The sequence below is a fragment of the Quercus lobata genome, chromosome 10, assembly GCF_001633185.2.
Source record: "Quercus lobata isolate SW786 chromosome 10, ValleyOak3.0 Primary Assembly, whole genome shotgun sequence".
Classification (NCBI taxonomy): domain Eukaryota; kingdom Viridiplantae; phylum Streptophyta; class Magnoliopsida; order Fagales; family Fagaceae; genus Quercus; species Quercus lobata.
The window spans coordinates 1,315,668-1,341,793 of record NC_044913.1 but is presented as its reverse complement, the minus strand read 5'-3'; the positions used below and the strand labels follow the sequence as shown (position 1 = coordinate 1,341,793).

General features: G+C 33.0%; 2 protein-coding genes across 2 annotated transcripts; both read left to right on the top strand.

Annotated features, from left to right (window-relative positions):
• The first annotated feature begins 1,702 nt into the window (after positions 1–1,702).
• Positions 1,703–9,131, top strand: LOC115965512 (pyruvate dehydrogenase E1 component subunit beta-1, mitochondrial-like). Its single transcript, XM_031084755.1, has 14 exons — positions 1,703–1,810; positions 1,986–2,066; positions 3,023–3,103; positions 3,228–3,254; positions 3,379–3,441; positions 3,598–3,684; positions 4,275–4,400; positions 5,135–5,268; positions 5,361–5,433; positions 5,695–5,760; positions 6,259–6,297; positions 6,403–6,527; positions 6,623–6,737; positions 8,923–9,131. The coding sequence occupies exons 1-14, from the start codon at positions 1,763–1,765 to the stop codon at positions 8,971–8,973; spliced, it is 1,116 nt and encodes a 371-aa protein (XP_030940615.1). The 5' UTR covers positions 1,703–1,762; the 3' UTR covers positions 8,974–9,131.
• LOC115963466 (pyruvate dehydrogenase E1 component subunit beta-1, mitochondrial-like) lies at positions 8,974–25,873 on the top strand. The gene is made up of 15 exons (XM_031082470.1): positions 8,974–9,022; positions 14,924–14,964; positions 15,482–15,559; positions 16,276–16,356; positions 16,473–16,499; positions 16,589–16,651; positions 16,810–16,896; positions 17,375–17,500; positions 19,643–19,776; positions 19,869–19,941; positions 20,105–20,170; positions 21,424–21,462; positions 21,550–21,674; positions 21,772–21,886; positions 25,736–25,873. The coding sequence occupies exons 1-15, from the start codon at positions 8,974–8,976 to the stop codon at positions 25,802–25,804; spliced, it is 1,173 nt and encodes a 390-aa protein (XP_030938330.1). The 3' UTR covers positions 25,805–25,873.
• The last annotated feature ends 253 nt before the right edge of the window (positions 25,874–26,126 follow it).

The following is a 26,126-nucleotide window of genomic DNA, read 5'->3' as shown; positions in this document are numbered from 1 at the left end:
CATAAGAGCTCTCTCCCTCTCTTAATGCTTGTGAAATCACTTCTATGCCAACCTTACTATGGTTATATGCACAATTTTAATGATGATACCAGTTAATAATACTCACGTAAGCTGTTGGAAGTATGAACCTGTTAAAATTTAGATAAAGCTGATCTTTTTGTTTTTCCTTTATGCTATTGGTTGGGTTGGAAAACCCACGGTGTTCTTCAGCATTCTGTCAACCAAAATTTAACATTATAAAAGCGTATTACGACATTAGGAACAAAAATCATGTCATTAATTACAAAATGCTATGATACAAACACAAAGGTTACTAATATTGAGTGTTAATTTCCTCCTTTTACTCAAAAAGTTAAACAAAGGTTACTAAAGTCAACCATTTAAACATTGAGGTCTTCTATGAGCACCAAAAAATTCACTACATTTTCACAACAAGCTTATGTGTCGAATCCAATATAGGTCAAAATATAATAAGATTTTATCCAAACCCACAACAATTCAAAACAAGAGTGTTGTGAAAATGTTAGACATTTTGTTATGTCCTAGACTTTCTTTGAAACATTAACAAACAATGAATGACATAATACTACTCAGGTTTGCTAACATTAACTTTTTTTTTTCCTTTTTTTTTTTTTTTGGATGAGTTACATTATGAATATATTATATAAGAGAATGAATGAGAAACCTGAACGAGTTCCGTGAAATAGTGGACATCCTTGGCATAAAGCTCAGCAGAGAGGTTCTTGACATCCTGGTGAAAATCCTCCATCAATGGATTCTTTCTCCCTCCAATTGAAAACTTTGTTCTACGTATATTTTCAGTGTGTTTCCGCGCCTTCTCCACATCCGTACCTTCTCAAACACACACACACCTACATCTATATATATATATATATAGATATACGAAAAGGGTCCTAGGATTGTACTTGAACAGGAAGTGGCACTTTGCATGAGCTTTTGACGCTGATTCGGCTTCTGGGTTTCTGTATTTGGTCTTGACCTTTTCATCTTCCTGAAGGAGAGTACACAACTCAGTGTGGACCACCGTTGACTTGTTTCCCTTTGGTTACTTGTGAAGTGGTCTTGGGTTTTTCTAGATTTTGTTATCAGTGTGCTTTAAGGAGCGGGTCGCTGTCGCTGCCGCTGCATGGTACTTGAGATTTAGACGGGTTTGTGACTCGGTTTGTGTTTAGAATGAATTATTTTTTTCGGACTGATTTTATTATTTAATTTATTTTTTTTATTATTTATGAGATTTATTATATTTTTTTTATATTATTTAGACATCTCATTGTATTATTTCAATTAGTTTTAAGGGTTACTTATTTCGGTTAAAAAAAAAAAAAAAGTATTGCTTACTTCATTTCAATTAGTTTTAAGCATTGCTTGCTTCAAACTCAAGATATCAATTGCACACAGGATAAATGGAAAACCAATGTTATATTTTCGTCTAAATATATATATATATATATATATATATATATATATATATTTTGGATTGTATTTGTATCTATTATGTTAAAAAAAAACTAATTGGGTTCGATTGGAACATATCAGAACCCGTTTGTGGTCCCCACCCAATTGATTTGTCAGGACACCTCACCACTTACTACTAGTTCCTAGAATCCTAGTAAGATCGAGAATATATATATATATGGTTTATTTCCGTTCAGTCTGTAATAACAAGAAAATTGTGGCAGTTTCTCAAAAAAAAAAGAAAAAAAGAAAATTGTGGCTTTGATTGTGTAGCGAAGAGGAAGAGATGTGGGGGATTGTGAGACAAAGACTAGGAGGCTACTCTGCTTATTATGTATGTATGTTACTGTTAGTATCAACATTTTTGTTATCAGCATATATTTAATTACTATTTTTTAAGTATTTGTTCATTTTCTTCTCAAAAAAAGAAGAAGTATTTGTTCATTTCGTTTTTTGTTTTTAATTAATTAATTATTTATTCGGGTTGTCTGCATGTGTGTGTGGATCAGTCATTACAAAGGATTGGACTTGGACATCTACTAAATTCATCGAAATGTTACTCTTCTGAAGCAGCAGCAGCAGCTAAAAAGGTGGGTATTGTTACATTCTGCTAACTGAACATTTGATTTTAGTGGTGGGATTTTGAAATATCTTTGTTTGCTTGAGTGTCTGTTCTATCATCAACTTATAATTTAATCAAAATTTATCAAATTTCATAGCCTATGTGGACAAATTGTTGTGTTATATATATATATATATATATATATAGAGGTGTGTATGAACCAAAGAACTCAATTTATAATCAATAAGTCTAAAAGACACAAATTGTTTCACAATAGTTGAGGTGTAACAGAGCTGTAAATGGTTAATAGTATAGTGCTAGTGGTGGACCCAAATGGGAATTAATAAGAACTTGAAACCTTAGTGAAATTTGTTTGTCAAAAATATTGTCTTTGTACCATTACTCATTTATAATTCATTTGATTTTGCTTGTACAACTTACATGGACAATGGGCAAATGCAAAAATCCTATGCATAAGTCATTGAATCTCTTTTCTATTTATTTATTATTATTATTATTTTTTTGGCTATGTGAATGTTCAAAAGCTCTTCAAGTACCCAACTATTCGCTAATAATTACAGGTAAGAATCCCTTGGGGATGACCTTAAGATGTTAGCTAGGAGTTTGAACACAAGACTCTGTGAATCTCATAACGTCTTGGGAACCACTAAATTAATCCCTTGGGGCTAGTAAATCTCGTTTCTAGCTAGGTGTTTCAACACGTACATGAAATTTTCACTTCAAGAATTCCCCCAGTTAATGCCTCTAACTATGTATTGGTTTTTTAGTGGAACTCAATAAACAAGAACCTAAATTATTTAACTTGAAATTTGCCTATGATGAGATATCTTTGTTATTGACTTATGGGAATACTCTTATCTGCTATGCTTTGTTTCTATACTGGAGACAGTCAAATCCAACATATGCTTTTCTTTCTGATCGTCTCAGTTTGATATTTTTTTTTGAATTACAAATTTCATGCAGATGACAGTGCGAGAAGCTCTGAATTCTGCACTTGATGAAGAAATGTCAGCAGATCCTAAAGTTTTTCTGATGGGCGAAGAGGTATCAAGGGAAACAGTCACAGACACTTTATTTTTCCTGTGGTTGTTGATCTGATTGTTTATTTAGTATTTTTAATCTCTTTGACTATTTGCCTCATTTGTGTGTGTTCTTCTTTGTATTGCAGGTCGGGGAATATCAAGGTGCATACAAGGTTAAAAAATGCATAGTGCAATGAAAAGAATAACATCTTCCATCTTGAAAGAGTGCTTATGTTTGTATATTTGTTTCTTGTTTTAAAATTTACTCACTAATTCCAACCTCCATTTTTGGATTAGATTTCAAAAGGGCTGTTGGAGAAGTATGGTCCTGAGAGAGTTTGTGATACTCCAATCACAGAGGTTGATCCTTACCCTTGAAAAAGTGTAACATGTTCTTCACTTGTTTAAGTTTCAATGTTCTCTGGACTTTTTCCATTTATGTGCTTGAAGGTGTTGGTAAACAGCTTGTAATGATGGATTTATTTTTTTTGCACATGAATTTTGCATATTTTGTAGGCTGGTTTCACTGGAATTGGAGTTGGTGCAGCTTACTACGGGCTTAAACCTGTAGTAGAGTTTATGACATTTAACTTTGCAATGCAGGTGACAAATTCTTTACTTATCTATCTTTTATCATTTCATTATGTTAAATTATTTCTAGGTGATGTTGGATTTGACTTGTGTGCAGGATCCAATATCAATAGAATTCCTAAGGATTCTTTTGGAATTGAACACGTTCATTTTCATTTTATTGTTAATTGAAGTTCAACCTGTTCAATGTCATTTTATTATTAGAGGATTCTGCTGCCATTCTATGTTATATCAGAAGACAATATCTTCAGTATCTAAAATGACCAATGCATATGTCATTCAACATCTAGTATGGGGCTGGACTCTTGAATTGAAATTTAATGTAGCAACCAATATCTTGTAAGGATACATCCCACCAAGGAATCTATGATCTAAGAAATAAAATAATGGAAGTATAATCATACACGTTCATCTCTTGGATTACAATGGTGGTTGGGCTTAATCCGAATGTCATAATCATTGTCTCAATGCAATTAAATGAGTGCTAGACATACCCCTCCTAAAATACGCTTGAAGCATGATCTAGCTAGAAGTGTGGTTAATGATTTAATATTGCCCTTGTTCTAATATTTCTATATTAATTCATTTTGTTATTTCTGCAGGCAATGGACCATATCATTAATTCTGCTGCCAAAATGAATTATATGTCTGCTGGTCAGATATCAGTACCTATTGTATTCAGAGGACCAAATGGTGCTGCTGCTGGAGTTGGTGCGCAGCATTCTCAGGTAATGTCATCTATCTAATTTTGATGTTTACCTTCCGGGAGTTTTGCTGTCAACTCATGGTTAGTTCCTTTGTGGTCTTCTATCTGAAGACTATTAAGATTGCTTTTAAGTGAATCCTAAAAGACAGCAGTTCTTGTTTCTACAAGCATATTTATTACCCTAGGCCAAGGTAGCCTGATTCAGTACATGAAGCAAGATCACTGTAAAAAATTGGAAATGATACACAGCCAAAGTATTGTATTCTTGTCTATATGGTCAGAAAGGAAAAAATAAAATTTCTTGAATGAATGAAAATAAGTTATGTTATTAACAACTTGCTTATCTTAACCTCAGCATTTAAAGAAGTTTCATGCCTCCAGGACATTTTAATTAAAGTTGATGTGAGTTTCATTTTAAAATTTCAGAAACCATATTTATGAATTAGGACTTAGTCACCTTTGTTTTGGCATTTCTCTTTTATACTTCAGTGTACTAGGTTGTACTCCTTTTTGGGATTGATTGACAAAGTTTAACTGAACCCATCTTCCTTTTGAGGGGACATTCAGTGGAAGGAAATGGGAGTTAAGAGAGCTACCACCTTTCCATTTTGGCTTTATATAGCCATTATTGTTTGGAATTATTTGTTCTTCAGCCACCCGCTAAGTAACAGGCTAGTGCTAATGTGATGGAACACTTATGTGCTTACCTTCATACTATTGCTCTGGGTTGAAGGCTCAGTTTGGGATTTTGTACAGTGCTATGCAGCATGGTATGGTTCATGTCCTGGTTTGAAGGTTCTGGCACCATACTCATCAGAAGACACTCGAGGCCTGCTAAAAGCTGCTATTAGGGACCCTGACCCTGTTATTTTCCTTGAAAATGAGTTGCTGTGAGTAGTTTATTGAAGAACTATTATTTTGTGATTTGGGTTTTGTCAGCAACTCAGATGCTTTCATCCTTGGTCTCATTTTTGAGCTGCAGTTATGGAGAGTCTTTTCCTGTTTCAGCAGAAGCTGTTGATTCCAGTTTTTGCCTTCCAATAGGGAAAGCTAAGGTATTTATTTATTTATTTTACTTAAGAGTAATGCTACAAAAACAACTTTTTTCACAACTTGCTGATGTGGCAAGTTGCTATTGGTTTTGACATGGACCCACCAACGAAACCAGTTTATTGTCTACCATTGACAACTCGCTATCTCAACAATTGTGAAAAAAGTTGTGCCTATAGACTTATTGTTTTTCTTAAGCTGCTTATTGTTGTTTATTTTTATTATTAGTAATAATTGAGTTTTCTCTCTTTTGTTGATGTTGACAGATAGAGATAGAAGGAAAGGATGTAACAATTACTGCTTTTTCAAAGATGGTTGGTTATGCTCTCAAGGTTTGTCATCGTTCTTGAAGCTGAGGTGGATTCATTGTTATGGATGCCTGAATGTGTCACTTTATAGTATTTTTATGTGGTATGGATGAAATGTATCTTTGGATATTATAAAAAGAGATTGCATCCATTTTTGCTGGCATAAATTGGTCATTAAAAGAAATCATTTTGTGGGCAACAATTGAAATGGGTTTTCTGCAAAAGCCAATGTTTGTGCTAGGTTTTCTTTATTCATTTCCATTTAATTCAACATTAGTTTGTCAATACATAATGTTAGGCTATGGTTTTGATGGTTAGAAATGGTAACTTGACATGGAATGGTAGATTATATAAGATTTATTGGTGGGTACTACTCAGAAGCCTTAACTTGTATATGAAATGGTGGATCATATAAGCGATTAGGTTCATCTTTTCCTATCATCTGCCTTCTCCTTGTAAGTTACTTACTGCCTTAGCTACTTACTTTTTGATCTGGAACTAACTCTGGTGGAGAAAACTTAGGCGGCAGAGATTCTTGCAAAGGAAGGAATCAGTGCTGAGGTAACTCAAAAACCTTTAATGTTCAGAAGTGGATTGGCACTACTACTGTCATAATTTCCAATTTTTGGTTTAGAAGAGATATAATAGTTGTAATATGTAATACAGGTTATAAATCTGCGCTCAATCCGTCCCCTTGATAGAGCCACAATCAATGCTTCTGTCAGGAAAACTAACAGACTGGTAACTGTTGAAGAAGGCTTTCCTCAACATGGTGTCGGTGCTGAGATCTGGTCATCTTCTTCTCATCAACTAATATTTGCCATTTATGTTTACTGTTTCTCTCCTCCCCCAAGTATTTTCCCATTTAACGTTTTTCTTTCTGCAGTACATCAGTGATTGAGGAGAGCTTTGAGTATCTGGATGCACCTGTTGAAAGGATTGCAGGAGCTGATGTTCCTATGCCATATGCTGCAAATCTTGAGAGGATGGCCCTTCCACAGGTTTGTGTTAATGGATTTAATTCTTCTTGATGATTTTCACATGTATTTTTTATATAGGAATTTCTGTCTTGAGTCGTCTGGGTGTTTTTGGTGTGCCTTATGATCTGTGTATAGATTTCAATACAAGTGTTCTTCTCTCTTTTCCCTTTTATTTTCTGGCAAATGTTAGCAAGTTTGTCATCTTCTGTCTACCATAATAGTATATTGATGTATTTCATAACTCAACATCTCAGTCTAGGAAAGACCACGGAAGCTTCTTTTTGCTTTACCATGGCTCTTTTTTTTTTTTTTGGGATAAGTACCAAAACTTTACTAGTGAATGAAGAGGGTCAAGTACACAGGGAGTATACTATGGGCACAACACAATCAAGCACTCAAGTTACAATGTTCAATCAGATCTAAAAGAGAATTAAAAGAAAATGAGCCCAAAGCTAGAGTCCAATAAAACAGAGATTTGAATAAAAGTAGCTTAAGATCAAGAGTAGTCCTTTCACATCACTCAAAACTTCTAGCGTTTCACTCCCACCATTTACACCAGATTAAACAATGAGGCACTACTTTCCAAATGGCTATGTTATGACGGTGATCAAACCAACCCTGCCAATAAGCTAGCATATCTAGAACTCTCCACGGCATAACCCAATAAACACCAAACCAAAGTCTCCACAACTCATTAGCTAGAGGGCAATAAAGAAGTAAATGAACCATAGTCTCCCCCACTTCATTTACACATATAACACCAATCTAACACCCCTATTCTTCTCTTCCTCTCTTCCGTAAATTGTCAACAGTCAAAATTCTCCCAAAAGTACTGTCCATGAGAAAGAAGCAACTCTAGGAGAAACCTTCAATCTCCGAATAATTTTCCATTATAAAGAACTATAGTACCCTCCAACATCAATACCCCGACCCTTTGCTAGCTTCTAATAAAGTTAATCTTCTTCCAATAAAGTATCTTTCTCGTTCTCCCTCACAGAAGTAGAAGAAATAAGATCCATAAAACCAACAAGGCTCCAACTCCCAATCCTGCACCAATAGTGAGAAATGAGGATCCCAGTGAACAACACCATTACAGAATTGCATAAGATCTGCAGTGGAGGAGTCCCCGTCTCGACAAATTCCTAATTTAGGAAAGGCCTCCTTTAGTGGACAATCACCACACTACAAAATCATTCCAAAATTTCACTCTAGTTCTAGTTCCCACCTCATACTAAGGATACTGGGAAAAAGTTGCCACTCCAGTTTTATAGACTTCCAAATACTCAAACCAACTATCTAGAACCACTTCAAACCCATTTACCCTTTCAAGTAATCATTCCCAAACCTGAATTTGAACATGATGTATAAATTAGCTTTGATATTTCTTAAAAATTGAGAGATTGGGATGTAAATCATAAGATAAAACATGGAGGATGAAGTAAATAAGCGCATCAAGAGAGATGTGTGATTGTAAAATACCTATTAAGTTAAAAGGTTAAATTTTATAAGATTGCTATAAGACAACTAGGTCTTCTGGAATTGGATCTTAAGTTGTTAAGAAGCAAACATGTTCATAAAATGACTGTAGCTGAAATGAAAATGTCAAGTAGATGAGTGGAAATACAAGGAATAATATTATTCAAAACGAGAAAATTCACTTAAATATAGGAGTTGCCCTAGTTGATGAAAAGATGAGAGAAAGTTGTTTTGGATGGTTTATTCATGTTTAGAAGAGAGCGATCAATGGACTTGTGGGAAAACTTGACTTGATTTAAGTTGGGGGAAAGGATTCTGCCATTTATCCTCCAAAAAAGGGGGGGGGGGGGTGGGGGGGTGGGGAAGGAAAAAGGTCGAGTAAGACCAAAAATAATATTAATATAAGTATTGAGAAATGATATGTTAATTAAGGAAGTATCATAGAGTATGATTTTAGATAAAATAAGATAATAGAGAAAAAAAAAATATATATATATATATATATGTGGCTGACTTTGACTAGTCTATTGAGGATCCATAGTCAATTCTGAATTTTTGGGACTAAGGCTTGGTTGTTGTTGTTGTATGTATAAATCAACTTTGAGCCTTTGACGCAGTGCTTTGATGGATTTTATCTTTGAAGGCAATACTAGTGATTCCTTGAAATTGTTTAATGGCTTTTAACCTAGTAGTTTAGAGAAGTTTAACGTTCTTGTTGTCTATTGTATAGGTTGAGGATGTAGTTCGAGCCGCAAAGAGAACATGCTATAGATCAGTTTGAATGGCTGCTTCAACTGCTAAGAAAGAAGTTAGAGATAATTTTTGTAGAGGTGTGATAGTTACACACTATGTTTTCAAAACACGATTTTACAATTTCATAGGCTATGTACGGAAATGTGTAACAAGCTGTGTGCAATAATAATTAGCAATTTTTATATATTTTTGGGTTTTTTTTTTTTTGGTACATACAACTGGGAAGATGACTATAAATTGAGAGAGAACGTATATTAAGAAGGTAGAACTTTCAAGACATTGCCTTGTGTTGATGATAATTTGTGGGTTTCTTAATGATTTGAGTCCCACTTACTAAAAATTATGTAGTACTCCCAGAATATAACAACATGGTAATCTCTTCTCTCATGTGAATGGTGGTGGGTTTTACCATGAATTTAATTAGTAGAATTTATCATTCATATGAGAGGAGAGCATACCATTAAGTATTATTTCGTTATACTTTTCAAGCATGCAAAATTTCAATACTATCAAATATCAATAATTATCTCATGTGTAACATTTTTAAATTTCAAGTTTTTCGTATTTTAAAGGGGAAGTTGCAAAGTAGAATCCTAAAGTTTGGGGTTGGATTTAACATTCTGAAGTTTGAAAATTTCAATTTTACACCTTGAAGTTTACTTCTGTTAGCAAAAGCAGCCCTATCTATGTGGCAAAAAAATTATACATCAGACTCCAGCGTGTCACTTAAAGGCCATATAGGTGAGTCCACTAACGGAGTGACTGCTTTTGAAAAATTATACATTAGACTCCAGCGTGTCACTTAACAGCTATATAGGCAAGTCCACTAACGAAGTGATTGCTTTTGCTAACGGAGTTAAACTTTAGGGTGTAAAATCCAAGTAATCCCAAACTTTAGGGGTGTACTGTCAATTTAGCCTTAATTTTCCTTTTTTTAAGTTGTTCAATGCCATTTTTGGCATTTGCAAATCAAATAAAGAGGTGGTTAAGCGTGCAAATGATAGAAAGAATCCAGATAATTTCATACATGTTTAATTTACATTAATATATTTAGAAATTCCTTTTTTACTTATTGCACCTTATAGCTTTCTCATCTATGAAGTTTTCATGATGCAATACTTTGAATTATTTAAATTTATGAAAATTTTTAATTAAAATTTATCAATTAATCCATCATAACTTAACGCTAATCTTGAAGTGTGTTTGCTCCATTGGCGTTAGGAAATGGACGGTTTTTAGGTTAATATTTTGGTGGATTATATATATATATATATATATATATATATATTTCTTTCGTCTCTACTTTATGTTGGTGAATTTTTATATTATTTCATCTCTACTTTAGGTTGATGAATTTTTATATTATCTGGAACTCTACTTTGGGTTAATATGATTAAGTTGTTATCTTTTTTATTCTCTTTAATTTTATAGATGTTATCCTATTAAATTGTAAAAATAATTTATTAAAATATAATGTTATTGTATTACATAACATGGCTTAAATAATTTGGTGTTTATTACTATTTTTTTAAACTTATTTTCATATTGTTTTCTATAAATTTCTTATTATTCTCTTTCACTGTCTTGAAAAGTGGTTATTCTCTCTCTCTCTCTCTCTCTCTTGCAACTCTACTTTATATTGATGAATCATTGTGATTTTTAAAACTCTTTTGAGTTCATACGTTTTGATGTTGTATTTTTTAGCTCTTCATTACAAGTAGTATCTCTCTCCTATAGTTTTGGTTTGATTTTTGTTTGAGTTAATACTTGATTATTTTAGAAGTAAGAATATGAATTTATATCATAACACAATCTTGTCTATGCTAATTACATATCAGCATTTGGTTCATATTGGTCTATTTTCGTCCACTTCATCTATTCGGTCTACTTCAGTCCACTTTGGTCTAACTTGATCTACTTTAGTCAATTCAGTCCAATTTGGTCTTTCGGTTCAGTTCGGTCCATTTGGTTTAATTTCTTCTATTTTAGTCCATTCGGTCTAGTTTAGTCAATTAGGTCATGTTCGGTCCACTTTGGTCCATTCCCTCCATTCAATCCATTTCGGTCTAATTTAGTCCACTTAGTCCACTTCGGTCTATATTCGTTCCACTTCGGTCTATTTGATCATTTGGTCTATTTCAAATCATTTCAGTCTAATTTGGTGTACCTACTTAAGAATGAGAAAATACAAGTTTGGATTAAGAGTAGTATTATTTATTTGAGTAATAACAATTGTAATTATATGATAAGTTTTGGTTATCATAATAATTTCCTTAAGAGAATGAGAATTTGAATAATAAATTTGAAACTTAAAAATTTTAATTGTACCAAAAGACACTAGGAAAATATTATGCATAATAACAATAGTTAGAAGAATATGGAAATTTAAAAAAAAAAGAATAATATCATTCAAAAACATAAAAAAAAATTATAAATTATATATTTGTAAAAATAGAGTGATGGAAATTACTTTTTGAAATTGTTTAATTTTTAGGGAGAACAAATTGTGTACAATAAAATTTAGAGAATAAAATATACATATTCGATATAAGTTTGTTATTAGTTTGATTATCATAATAATCTCTTTTAAGAGAATGAAGAATTTGAATAATTTATTTTTAAAAAATTATACATATATGTATATTTATTTATTTATTTTAATTATTTAAAGGTATAATCAATTTCATGTAATTCATTTAAAAGTAATGACTTTAAAATAATTGAATAACTAACCTAAAGATTAGATTTGTATATTTATAGCTTTCATGTTTAGAAAGACTTTTACTTAAATTTAGCTAGAATGAAGTGGATTGAAATGCTAAGTTAATGTGGCTCAACAAAAGTGTAGTAATAACAAATATTATACTTAAGATTTTAGATGTTACAAGTTTGAGATATATATATATATATATATAAATATATATAAATTTAGATTTAGAATGGATGCTCTCAGCCCAAACATGTCTTTTCTCTGTATGTTAGTACACAAAAATAGACTGAAGTGGACCAAAATGGACTAAAGTGGACACAAATAATAGACCGAATGGGACCAAATGGAACGAAGTGAACCGAATGGACAAAATACTACCAAATGGTAAAAAGGTATACCAAATTGGACTGAGTAGGACTGAGGTGCACTAAAGGAGACCGAATAAGAATGAATAGACTGATTAGGACCAAAGTGGGTGTAATGAATAGGAACAAATAGGACCGAATAGGACCAAATTGGACTGAATAGGACAAAATAAGACCAATGTGGACCGAATATAACCAAAGTGTACAAATGGACTGAATAGGACTGATGTGGACAAATGTCGACCGACTAGGACCAAAGTGAACCGAATAGAACCAAAGTGGACCAAAGTGGAAAGAATGGACCGAATAGGATTGAAGTGGACTGAGTAAGATTTTTGAATATTTATCTTTCTTAGGGCTCATATTTCTAATTTTTAATGTCTATTTTGTATGGTATTTTTTAACTCAAAACTAAAGAGTTTAGCCCAAATATAGTAAAATTTCATACTTTTCAACCTAAAAATTAAGAAGAATTTTGTTTTTTTTTTTTTTTTTAGCTGAACTTGAAAAGGCAACCTACAAAAAAAAAAAAAAATCAATTTAAGATCCAATTAGTCCAAAATGGACCGATGGGGACCAAAATTGACCAAGTGGACCAAATTGGACCGAATAGAAATTGTTTTTAACTTTTAGGAAGAACAAATAATTATCAAAAAAAATTTAGAGAAAAAATTATACGTTATATTACAATTAAAAATAATAATTATTTACTCCCACCACACATTACGTGGATTTGTGACTAGTTTTATTAATTTCAAAACTGAATTGCCTCTGTAATACGTTTAAATAGTAAAGTAGTCCTAGGGTTGCTAGGAGACACTTAGAAAACCTTAAAGCACTCCTAGTGCGGCTAGAAAACAACCTGAAACTCTAGTTCACATTAAGCACAAAATTAAGTGACAAAATAGAAAAAAATTATCAAAAACAACAAAATTGAGATAATTACAAAATCAAATCCTATTGTTTATAAGAGACGTCCCAAAACAAATGGGACACTATTTTGATTTTTATATTTAAAGTTATAATGAAAATAAAATTACTAAAAATGGCAAAAAAAAAAAAAAAATATTACAAGGCCTAAACAATGGAATTTACTTGAAAATCGGTTTCAATTGTGGCTAGAGGCGACGAGTTTTGCTCCCAACGTTGTTCCCTTCACCAATTTTCACGCAATTTAGACCAATTTAGACCATCTATATGCATTGAGCATGCGTTCACTTACATCAAAGCATGCGTTTACATTTCTTTATAAACAATTGTTCTTGATTGTTTAGATTGAGTTCTTTCGAGTCAAAGTAATAGTTTTGGGCTCACGAAAGAGTAATCTTTGCCCTCCAAAAGTAGGATACCATTTTGTAATTGGGACCATGGACCTATGACATTGATGGTACAGAATGGATTATCTTTCAATGGTGCCTAACTAATTATTTCACCTATGCAGGGAAGTAACCAGGATTTATTATTTGGCGGGTGGGGGTGGTGGGTGGATTATGTATTTATACGTTAGTCATAATCCCACGTTACACATACCTCCATCCCTGCACCAATGAATAAGTGAATGAGAACTCACCTACTGAAATTTGAAAGTGTCTCCTTCTTATGAGTAGTCTATTGTACTAACTCCTAACTCAGGGAGAAATTGGATTTTTGTCATTTCTTTTTAAAATATCTAACAAAATGCCCAATGTCTAAAACTAATTAGGAAAATGTTCATGTTTTGAAACTCGATTTTCTAACAATCGAGTTTCAAATATATAACTCGATTTTTGGAACATCGAGTTATAGCGAATGTGGACTTAGGAAGTTTTTTTTTTTTTTTTTGGGAACTCAAGTTCCACGAACTCGAGTTCCATGTAGTACTCCAGTTCATGGAACTCGAGTACTTCACATGGAACTCGAGTTCCTTGAATGAAACTCGAGTTCCGTGAACTCAAGTTCTAGTATATATATATATATATATATATATATATTTTTTTTTTTTAATTTTTTCAGTTCGCTATAACTCGATTGTCCAAAAATCGAGTTTTAAATGGAAACTCAATTTTTAGAAAATCGAGTTTCAAAACAGGAACATTTTCCTAAATAGTTTCAGATAATAATAATAATAATAATAATAATAATAATAATAATAATAAAAGGGCAAAAGCCCATTTTCACCCCTAACTCAGCTAGTAAGATACGCAAACTTACTCAATAGTCAACAGCACTCAGGCAAAATGCTTAAAAACAAGGACAATTATTGGTTTATAATGGCACTCGTGCAAAATGCAACGACAATCAATGATTTAAATTTGCTGTTCACGTAAATAGTACACATTCGTATGAATAGTGTACAATGTTGTACACTTTTATGTTATAATGCTGTATACATTTCTTTAGTTTTACAATATAAATATTACATGAATAGTACACATTTGTATGAATAGTGTATAATATTGTTCATTTTTATGCTAATGTATACGTACAATATTGTATACATTTCTTTAGCCTACAATATAAGTATTACATGAATAGTGCAATGTAAACAAATAATATTCCTTAAAAAGTTTACTAACCTGTTGCTAAATTGAGTAAATTCTATGATGACTTTTACACTATTGAGTTCTAGAATGTGGACCCAAATCAGTACCAAGATGATTAGAACACGTTGAGAAATAGCTTGCCGAACTTATCTCACTACCGATCTCTAGCATATATATATCAGCCACACTTGGATGACCAGGGCGGTGTTTTTGTCAAGGCAAGAACTTTTACGTAGGGCCATAAATGAGCGATCCAAGCTTATAATTATTAAAAATTTAGGATTGTTTATTTAAATTTATTACGAACATCAATTGAGCACGCTTATCAACAAACAAGATAATTTATTTGCACTTGGTTCGTTTTATTATTCAACAAAGAAGGAGAGATTTGGGGGATTGTGAGGCAAAGAGTAGGCTCCTATGTATGTTCAACATTTTGTTATTAGCTTCTAAATACAATTCTTGTTGGGTGCAAGTTTAGAACAATATGGCTAGGAGTAGAATTTAGTATTTAAGTTGCTGTTATGCTAGATATGAAAAAAAACAGGGTATTGCAGAAACTCTATTTCATTGCAACTTTTATTTCTTTTTTCGGATGTTACCACTTCATTTACAACTCTCACACACACACACACACACACACATATATATATATATATATGTGTGTGTGTGTGTGTGTGTTAGGAGTTTAGGATGACTACAAGCTTCAAGAATACTACAGAAGTTTGCTTCATTTTTCTTTAATTGACACTTGTCCATGAGGTGTCTACTTGCATGCTTGCTTTGTGCTGGATTCTTCATTTAGATTTAAGTTGCTTCTTTCTTTGACACATAGGGAGCCACTTGTTAATTACAAATTACATTTTAACAATTCTAACGATATATTTGTTTCATTTTTGTTTTAATTCCTAGTTATTTTTTGGTTTGTGTGCGTCTAAGAATCTGATGCAGTCATTACAAAGGATACGACCTCTAGTAGTAAATTCATCAAAATGTTACTCTCATGCAGTTAAACAGGTAGGCACTATTCAACTGGGCTAGCTGAACATGTTAATTGTGGGTTTTGAAAGATGCATGTTTGCATGAGTTTTGTTCTATCACCATTTTTTTTTTTATTCTTAATATTATTAATTTCTCTTTTTACAAGAATTATAGTGGAAAACTCAACTATAATTTATACTGTCATAACATCTATTTTGCTGTATGTTAGAGTTACTATAGATGTGTGATGGTCATAACATGTATGTATGTATGTATGTATGTATGTATGTATGTTAGAGTTAGTATACACATGCAATCGTCTGATGGTTAAGTAGCACATCAGGTGGTAGTCACAAGAGTGAGTGATTGTATCAACATTGTTGGACCAACACGTTAACATTGATTTATAGGATAATCATATGAGCTGCAATTTGTTTCTACTTTTTCTATCTGATACAAGTGACTTTCTTCTTTAACTGCAATTTTAGATTAATACAAGAATGTTTTTCAGCTGGAAGTATTGGTAGTTAGTGATGGATTTATCATTTTAGCTCTTTGCATGAGAATTTTTCTCTTTAGCAGTATGTAATTGATATTTCTATTGTCCTCAGTAATTTTAGAGCTCATCATATCCATCTGTTCCCAATATAATGACATAAATAATTGTTCTATTCTCTAGACATTAACTACCAACATGTGCTTTTCTTTTTCATTGTCTCAGTTACTAAATTTTTTAAAATAAATTTTTGCAGATGACAGTGCAAGAAGCCCTTAATTCTGCACTCCATGAAGAAATGTCAGCAGATCCTAATGTTTTTCTGATGGGCGAAGAGGTATTGATGGAAAGACAGACATATTTTTCTATGCTTGTTGATCTGTTATTTATTTAGTTTTCTTAATCACTTTTGATTTTTTGCCATATTTGTTTGGTTTCTCGTTTGTATTGCAGGTTGGGCAAAATCAAGGTTTATACAAGGTTAGAGACGCGTAGTAAAATGAAAAGAATATATAACATCTTCCATCTTGAAAGAGTACTTATGTTCCAACCTCCATTTTTTATATCAGATTTCAATAGGGCTTTTGAAGAAGTATGGTCCTGGGAGAGTTCTTGATACTCCAATTACAGAGGTTGTTCCTTACACTTGAAATTTTTTTAGGATATATCTTTTTCCAGTACTAGTTTAATTTTCCATCTTCTCTGGACTTTGTCCATTTATGTGCTTGAAGGTATTTCTCATTCCATGCTGTATTCTTTTTTCACGCACGACTTTTTGCATAATTTGTAGGCTGGCTTCACTGGAATTGGAGTTGGTGCAGCTTACCATGGTCTTAAACCTATTGTAGAGTTTATGACATTTAACTTCTCCATGCAGGTAGAAGCTGCTTTCCTTAGAAAATCTTTTATTATTTCATTATGTTAAAGATATTTAGGTGATGCAGGATTCGAATTATGTGCATGCTCAATGTTGATATAATTCTTCAGGATTCTGTTGGATTTGAACATGTTCGTTTTCATTTTATTGTTAATTAGAGTTCAAAATGTTCATTGTCATTTTACTGTTAGATAATTCTGTTACCATTCTATGTTATATTTGAAGACAACATCTGCAATATCTAAAATGACCAATGCATATGTCATTGAATATCTAACAGTGTTGCCCTCGTTCTAATTTTGCATATGTTATTGGGCTAACGCAAAGGTCATAATCAATGTTGCAATGCAATTATATGAGTTTTAAAACATACCCCTCCAAGAATATACATGAAGCATAGCTAGAAGTGTGGTTAAAGATTTTAGTATTGCACTAGTTCAAATATTTCTATTTTAATTCAATTTTCTTACTTCTGCAGGCAATTGACCATATTATTAATTCTGCTGCCAAAATGAATTATATGTCTGCCGGTCAAATATCAGTACCTATTGTTTTCCGAGGACCAAATGGTGCTGCTGCTGGAGGTGGTGCGCAGCATTCTCATGTAATGCCCATATTCTCTAATTTTGATGTTTATCTTCCTGTAGTTTTGCTGTCAATCCATGATTAGTTCCTTTGAAGCCTTTATCTGAAGGCTATTAAAATTGCTCTTCATTGAATCCTAAAAGACATGGTCAGTTCTTGTGTCTACAAGTGTATTTTGTTGTAAAAAAGGTGAAGTTCAAATTACCAAGATTGACTGTGGAAATATTTTAGGAATGAGAAAGATTTCCAAAAAAATTTAGGAATGAATAAAACAAACTCAAGCAAAAGGAGTTTGCTATACACACAACTTCCTTGGGAAGCAAGTCACCATGCACACTACTCCAAGCAAAGACAAATTTTATTCCTGAAGTGCCATCCATGGAACCAAAGGCAAAGCATGACTTGAATAAATACAAGCCATATGTCAACATATTCATTACCCTAATCCAAGGTAGCCTGATTCAGTATGTGGAGCAAGATCAATGTAAAACATTGAAAGTGATACAGCTGAAGTATTGTCTTCTTGTTTATATGGTCATAAAGGAAAAACATTTATTTCTTGAAGGGAAAATAATTTATGTTATCAACACGTTTCTACACCTCTAACAACTTGTTTATCTTAACCTAAGCTTTTAAAGAACTATCATTCCTACCGGACACTATTAATTAAAGTTTAAGTTAGTTTCATTACAAGGCCGGCTCAATAGGAGATGCAATTGATGCAATCGCCTAAGGCCTCCAAATAAAAGAAGGCTCCCACTTGTAAAAAAGAAATTATATATATTATATATATATATATATATATATATATATAATATATACTTATCTATATATTTTAATTAAAAAAAATTTAAGTACTTTTATTAATCAATAAAATGCATTAAAAAGACTCCATTGTATCCTAAAATGCAGAAGATTAAAAAGGGAAAAAACAAAAATAGTCAAACTTCAGCTAACAAAATTAAATTTTAGTAGACAAATTTATTAATTCATTCTTGAAATATGCTAAAATCAAAATTAATAACAAAAAAATTCATTAATAATACAATGTAATTGTCTTGAAATATGCTAAAATAGAGATTATAAATTTCAAAAACAAAAGAAAAATCTCCCATCTCTCTATCTCTCTGCCTCTCCATCTATATTCTTACCTTTCTTTTCTTCATCTTGATTCTTGATCTTTGTCTATAAACTCAGTCTAACTTGAAATCTTTCTTTGTTGATTCCTTTCAATACACAGTAAATTCAAAATTGAAAAGGGGAAGCGTACTAGAGGTAATCTTCTCCTCCTCTCTATCTTTCCGAAAATGAAGATGAAGAGTCTGCTATTTATTTAACTTAAATTATATATATTTTTAGTCTATTTTACTGCATGATTGATTGATATGAGTCATAGGACACGTTTTTTGCACATAGCCATAGGACAGGCTGGACATCTGCACTGTACAACAGCATAGGCTGCATTGCATAGCAGCATAGGCTGCACAATTGCGCACTGCACAGCAGCACACTGCACTTTGCACACGTTTTCTTACTTTATCAAAATTAAAATTAATAAAATCTTATTTAAGGTCTACTATGTCACAAGAAAGATTAAATGAATTAGCTATATTATCAATTGAAAAAGAAATGTTAGAGGAACTTAAATACAAAAACTTAATTAGCAATTTTGCATCTCAAAAATCAAGAAAAATAGATATTAAATAAAAAAAATTCAATATATATTATTTGATTAATATTTAAATATAACAATGTCTTACTTAAAATTTTCGCTTAAGGCCCCAAATTTCTGGAGCTGGCCTTTTTCATTATAAAATTTCAGGAACGATACTGGATTTTTTTTTCTTTTATACTTTAATGTACTAGGATTGTGCTCCTTTTGGGTTGGTCAACAAAGTTGAACCAGAAAAGAAAAAAAGAGTAGACGTTCAGGGTTTGATTGACCAAGTCCTACCCATCCTCTTTATGAGGGGGCATCCAGTGGAAGGATAGGGGAGTCAGAGCCACCACCTTTCTATATTGCCATTTCATATCCGTTATTGTTTGAAATTATATGTTGTACAACCACCATAGCAATATAGCACTAATGTGATAGAAGACTAATGTGCTCACCTTCATACTATTGCTTTAAGTAGAAGGCTCAGTTTGTGATTTTGTGCAGTGCTTTGCTGCATGGTATGCTTCATGTCCTGGTTTGAAGGTGTTGGCACCATACTCATCAGAAGATGCTCGGGGTCTGCTAAAAGCTGCCATTAGGGATCCTGATCCTGTTGTTTTCCTTGAAAATGGGTTGCTGTGAGTAGTTCACTGAAGAACTATAATTTTGTGAGTTGGGTTTTGTCAGTGACTCAAATGTTTTAGTCTTTGTTCTCAATTTTGAGTTGCAGTTACGAGGAGTCTTTTCCTGTTTCAGAAGAAGTTCTTGATTCCAATTTTTTCCTGCCAATAGGAAAAGCTAAGGTTATTTTTTCCTTAATCTGTTGATTGATATTCATTTTCATTATAAGTAATAACTGATTTTCTATTTATTTTTTATTTTTTTGGGCTTAAAAGATGCTTTTTTTTTTTTTTTTTTTTCATTATTAGTAAAATTGATTGTCCTTTCTTTTGTTTCTGTTGACAGATAGAGAGAGAAGGAAAGGATGTAACCATTACTGCTTTCTCAAGGATGGTTGGTTATGCTCTCAAGGTTTGTCATCATTCTAGAAGCTTTGGTAGATTAATTTTTCTAGATGACTGGAATATTCACTTTATAGAATTTTTACATGCATGGATGAAATTTATCTTTGGATATTTAAAAATAAAATGCATCCAAAATTTTTTTTTTGGCACTGAATAATAGGATTTGGCTTGTCAATGTAATATTGTAATTGTGGGATACAGAAATTTAATAAAGTAATAATGCCACGTGTCATACCCAAGGCCAAGGAGGCCAATATAGTTCCAAGGAGTCTATACACTCGGATGGTAAAGCCGGAGAGGTGAGTCATGGCCACGTCAATGGCACATTACTAGAGGGGGCTACACTATAGAGGAAGAGCTTTAGAAAGGAGGCTAGCCCTGACGTGATTGGAGGGATGGTAGCTGCCACCACATTTAATGCACCCCACCAAATCCCCTGAACGTATTTATGTGGAAAAGATCCATGAACAGTGCTGTCTTGGTTGCCGCAACTCACAGAAGACTTGGGAGGGCGTCTGATAGGACAAGCACTCGAGTAGTGGCCTGCATAATCAACAAATAGAAGGCCAAAATCATCAAAAATGGGCTATATAATGTGAGAGATCCTCTAGGGAGGAGAGGGGAGGTTCATTTGAGAATCTGAAAAACATTGTAACACAAAGAACTGAAATTATAATCAAGTCTAAGAAAAATATACTCAAGAACTACTCTCCTTGGACTTTGCCGAGGAAGGATTTCTTCACATAAAACTTGTTTTTTCTGTGTTTTATTTCAATCTTTAATCTATTATAGATATTGTCCAACTCACTGAAACCTAGTTTTCAGCCTACTCTCTAAAAATTCTTTGTATTGGGCTCTTTAGGCCTTAATCATGTTACCTTCTGGGCTTAGGATCCAAAACCTGCCCTTACAGTAATTATAAAAATTATTTTGTGTGCAAAAATTGGAATGGGTTTTTGCAATATGGCCAAGGTTTTTCCTAATTTTTGTTAATTAATTTACAAGAAAATCTAAATTTTTTTGTCAATACATTATGTTAGGCTGTGGTTATGACAGTAGTTAGAAGTAGTCACTTGACATGAATACCTAAGATTGGTAGGCACAACTCAAAAGCCTTAACTTGTATTTGGAACAGTAGGTCATATAATTGATTAGGTCTTTTTTCTTCTTCTTATTTGCCTTCTCCTTGAAAATTCCTTATTATTAGATTTCCTTCCTTAAGATATTATATTTTGACCTGGAACTAACTCTGGTGGATAGGCAGCTGAGATTCTTGAAAAGGAAGGAATCAGTGCTGAGGTAACTCAAAAGCCCTTAATGTTCAGTAATGGAATTGCACTACGGCCAATTGTTGTTTGAGATTTAATTTATGCAAATGTAATACAGGTCATAAATCTGCGCTCTATACGTCCCCTTGACAGAGCCACAATCAATGCTTCTGTCAGGAAAACTAGGAGACTGGTAACTGTTGAAGACGGGTTTCCTCAACATGGTGTTGGTTCTGAGATCTGGTTACCTCCTCATCATAAAATATTTGCCCTTTTTTTTTAAGATTTCTCTCCCCTCCCCGAAGTATTTACCCATATTTGCGTCTCTTTATTTCTGCAGTACATCTGTGATTGAGGAGAGCTTTCATTATCTGGATGCACCAGTTGGGAGGATTACAGGAGCTGATGTTCTAGTGCCTTATAATGCAGTTCTTGAGAGGATGTCTCTTCCACAGGTTTGTGTTACTGGATTCTCATTGTTTTGCATGATGATTTTCATTTGTACTTGCAATATAGGAATTTATGTCTTGAGTCCTATGAATTTGAATTTGATGTCATCTTTACATGCATGTGGAGCTTTTTCGAGGATTTAGAACCACTTCTTTGGTTGTCAAATTATTTGAAATGTCTTATTTAGACTACAATCATTTATGCAACAGATTATTTTGATTAATTAAAAAAGTTACGTGTATTTCGATCAGAATCCAAAAAATAATTCTAGCACAACAACAATCACCAAATCAAAAATAATAATAGTGAAAAGGTAGAAGAAACACAGATTTTGGAAACGAATTGGAAAACAAATACACTTTATTGGAAAAACCATTCTGAGGATCCAATCCTGTTAGAAAATCCACTTTTAAAATAACTGTTACAAATCTTTGAGGAATTCCTTGAAGTGCCAGAGTTCTGGATGGTCTGGACTTAGCAGCAACAGCCTTAGCCATCACATCAATCTCACGATCCATGCCCTCATCAGAATTAGGATCTTCTTGCCATGCATGTTTCACCTGTGAAGAGCTAACCTGTAGTGTCCTCCATCCAATGGCAAAGGTAGTCTTGGCCCTAGCATTGGTAGCATACAAATGGAAACCTATTGGACCTAAAGGATCCCAGTGATGACAGATGGGGATGAGAGGACATGATGAGATGAGGTGGACTCAAAAATATCTAGAGGGTATTCACACGTATTTCCAAAAAATGCAAACAACAGAACAACATTACCAAACATTACCAAACGACCCCTATTATTATCATCTAATAATTATGGGTACATCGGTTTAAAGGGCATAAAGCATCTGAGTCCTAGCTACCTTAAGTGTTGACACGAGTAAGATAGGAAACAAGTTCAAGCAAATGATACTGTTGAGGCACCTAAACTTACAAGTAAACAGGTCAGAGTTGACTTTGGAGACACCATGATGAGTGGCAGGTTCTCCACAGAATAAAGTCAGTATGGCAAGCTGGGACAGTCCAATTTGAGATGTCTATGGCTAGGGAGACTCTAGGAAACGAGGGAGTTGTAACACATTAGAGACCAAGTCATGTTTGACCACAAAACAGACATTTACCATGACTGAGAAAGAACCATGCTCTTGGATTGAGTGTATGTTCGATCATGACTCATGGATAAGGTTAGCGAAGGTGCAGGAAAACCAATGGTCAAGTGTAAACACTCAATGACTCAAAGACACGGGGTATGCAGGTATGCCTGAGCTCTAATAGGGTACATTCCAAAATTAGGGAATGTTTGGAAAAGACTCTTTAACATGCAAATTGGATGCATCAAGATCATTAAATCAAGTCTCATCATACTTAGGTGTTGCACTGCTTGTGCGTAGGTGTCTTGGAGCCATAATGCACTTGAGACAAGTCAATATGGAAATCACAATGCATCAATCCTGTGTGTGATAGTCAAGATATCTAGGCCACTAATCCACCAACCATTCCTAAACTTAGCGTGCCTATATGGAAACATGATAAATGAAGGCTAGGCCCTAAGCCTGCCTATATGCACAGGATGAATTGATGCGGGATGCAGAGAAAATGTTTGTTAACAGGCTTCAAAGTTGTTTTCGATACAAGGTACATTCCTAAATCAACTAGAAATATAAGAAAGGACCATGAAAAATGCACATTCCTAAATCAACTAGAAATATAAGAAAGGACCATGAAAAATGCACGTAAAAACTTTTGACATCATCATTTTGGCATTTTAGCAAACGCTTGGTGTGCTTAAACAAAAAAAGGTATGAGTAAGTGTTAATGTGCATGAATTTCAGTCCACATACAAGCCCTAAAACCTACTTATGCACAAATAGGGACAAAATATATGATTTAAAAATGAAAAACTAAGCCTAATCATGAAGGATTGAAGCAACTCCTCAATTTTTAAACCTTACCCTAGTAAAACTGAAAGAAAATTGAACAAGGATTGAGGGAATTGAGAGATTACCAATTAAAAATTTTATTTAGATCCCACTTATGCAGTTGATTATTTTTATTAATTTAACAAGTTATGTGTATTCCAAAATAAATAATGCAACAAGTAATTCAGCCACAAAATAGTGGCTGAGATAAGATTTAAGTTCAAGGGGGACAAAATTGATAATTGACATATGCATTCCCGCAAGTATATGAAGCAAGAAATCTATTGTGTAAGAAAATAGTGTACATATATATAATACCTAAGATCCATCTAGGCAATAAAATCAAACTAAGATTAATATTTTTTATTTTTAAATGACCCATAGAAAGATAGTTCATCCATTTATTGAGTTTATTTGTTGAGATTTTTATACATATGAATAAGATGTGTTATATATTTTTTTTCATAATTAAAATCCCACTTATAATTCTCTTGTAATGATTTTTACTAATTAGATAAATGTTAATTACAACTTGTGTTAGCTTTTGTTAAATTCATAAAATGATTAAACTAAGACAAGTTATTACCATATAGGAATCAATAGTTTAATTCTACAAAAATAATACCAAGTTATGGATACTCAATTGTTTCCAAATTTTATTACAATACACCTTTTTTTTGTGAAAAATAATAAATTATTATGTAAAGAATTTGACCTCTTAACACTTTTGATAGGTAATAATATATATATATATATATATATATTTATTTGTATTCGGTTAAAGCATTTGCTTAATTTTTTTATCCTTATTTTTCTTTTATAACTTTTGAATCTTAAGAAACATGAAAAAAATACAAAATTTTTTCTTTTGATTTTTTTTAAAAAAAAAATTCAATAAGGTTTGACACATACAAGAGATGTAATAAAAAAAACATAAAAATGTACCAAAAGAACAAAAACGTATATTTTGTATACATAAGGGGAGGGGCAGAGGGTGTTATGGGTTGGGTCAGGGGGGCAATTGCCCCCCTCGACCCCCCTGGCTCCACCTAACAATAATAATCACCCAATCAAAAGCAATAATAATGAAAATTGACAAAGACAGATTTTAGTGACAAGGTGAAAAATCAATGAAAAACCTCATCAATGGAAAAACCACTCTTGGGATCCAATTCTGTTAGAAAATATACTATAAAATAAATATTTACAAGTAGTCTCCTTACAAAACCTTTGTGAAAACGCTTTGTTTGCCATCCTACCGCAGTAATGCCGAAACCTCTTGTTTGTATCAACTGGGGCTCCAACGAAACCACACGTCAAGGTACTCCTCGAAGACTTGCAGCAGTGAAGTCATGAGAGTCTACTTGTCACCAATTAGAACTTAGATCTTGGAAATAAGATAGATTGATTTGACAATAGTAGGGTCAGAGCCTCAGAGGTACACAACACTTCTTCTCAGCCGTAGTAGGCCTTAATGTCTCTTCTCAGCTCAACACCCTTTCTAGGCCTCAATGACTTCTTATGTGGGGAAGGTAATAGAGAACCGAGTCGTAACTTAGCCTCACATCACCAAGTTAGAGAGAGTTACTACGCTTTATTTGTGTGCTTTGGACCTTAATTATTTGTATGACATATTCGAAAACCAAGAGGTTGGTGTAATCAAAGTGGACAATATTATACCAATAATGAGTTGGGACATGAGTCTTCCCCTTACTAGATTAGCTTCTTAATCAAAACCATTTAACTCTTCCAAGTAATAACTTCAGAACTGGAATATGAATGTGATATATAAATAATAAACACAAGCCTTCAATGCCATGCTTTGATGGTTTTCGTCATCCTCGTAGGTAATACTGGTGATTCCTTGAAAACGCTTTAATGGCTTTCATCCTAGAAGTTAAGAAAGTTCAATATTTTTGTTGTCTTGTTGTACAGGTTGAGGATATAGTTCGTGCTGCAAAGAGGACATGCAATGGATCAGTTCAAATGGCTTCGACTGCTTAGCTTAAAGAAGCACACCAACCTGGTCCACTGATGCTGTCACAAATTTGAAGTTGGGTTAGGATAATAAATTGTGGCTGCTGTATTTAATAAATATAACTGTGCATGAAGCTCATGCCAATTTTCTTTATTGTACTCTGGTCTAAGGTTTCTTTTCTTTATTGTGCATGTGTGGATAGATTCGTTACCAACAAACACCACATTTTAGGATCCTGATTGACCAACACTAAAACAGAATCTTCAAGCATATGAATAAAAAAATAAATAAAAAATAAAAAAAAAATGTCCACACAACTCACAAATAGAGATAAGTAATAGACTACCA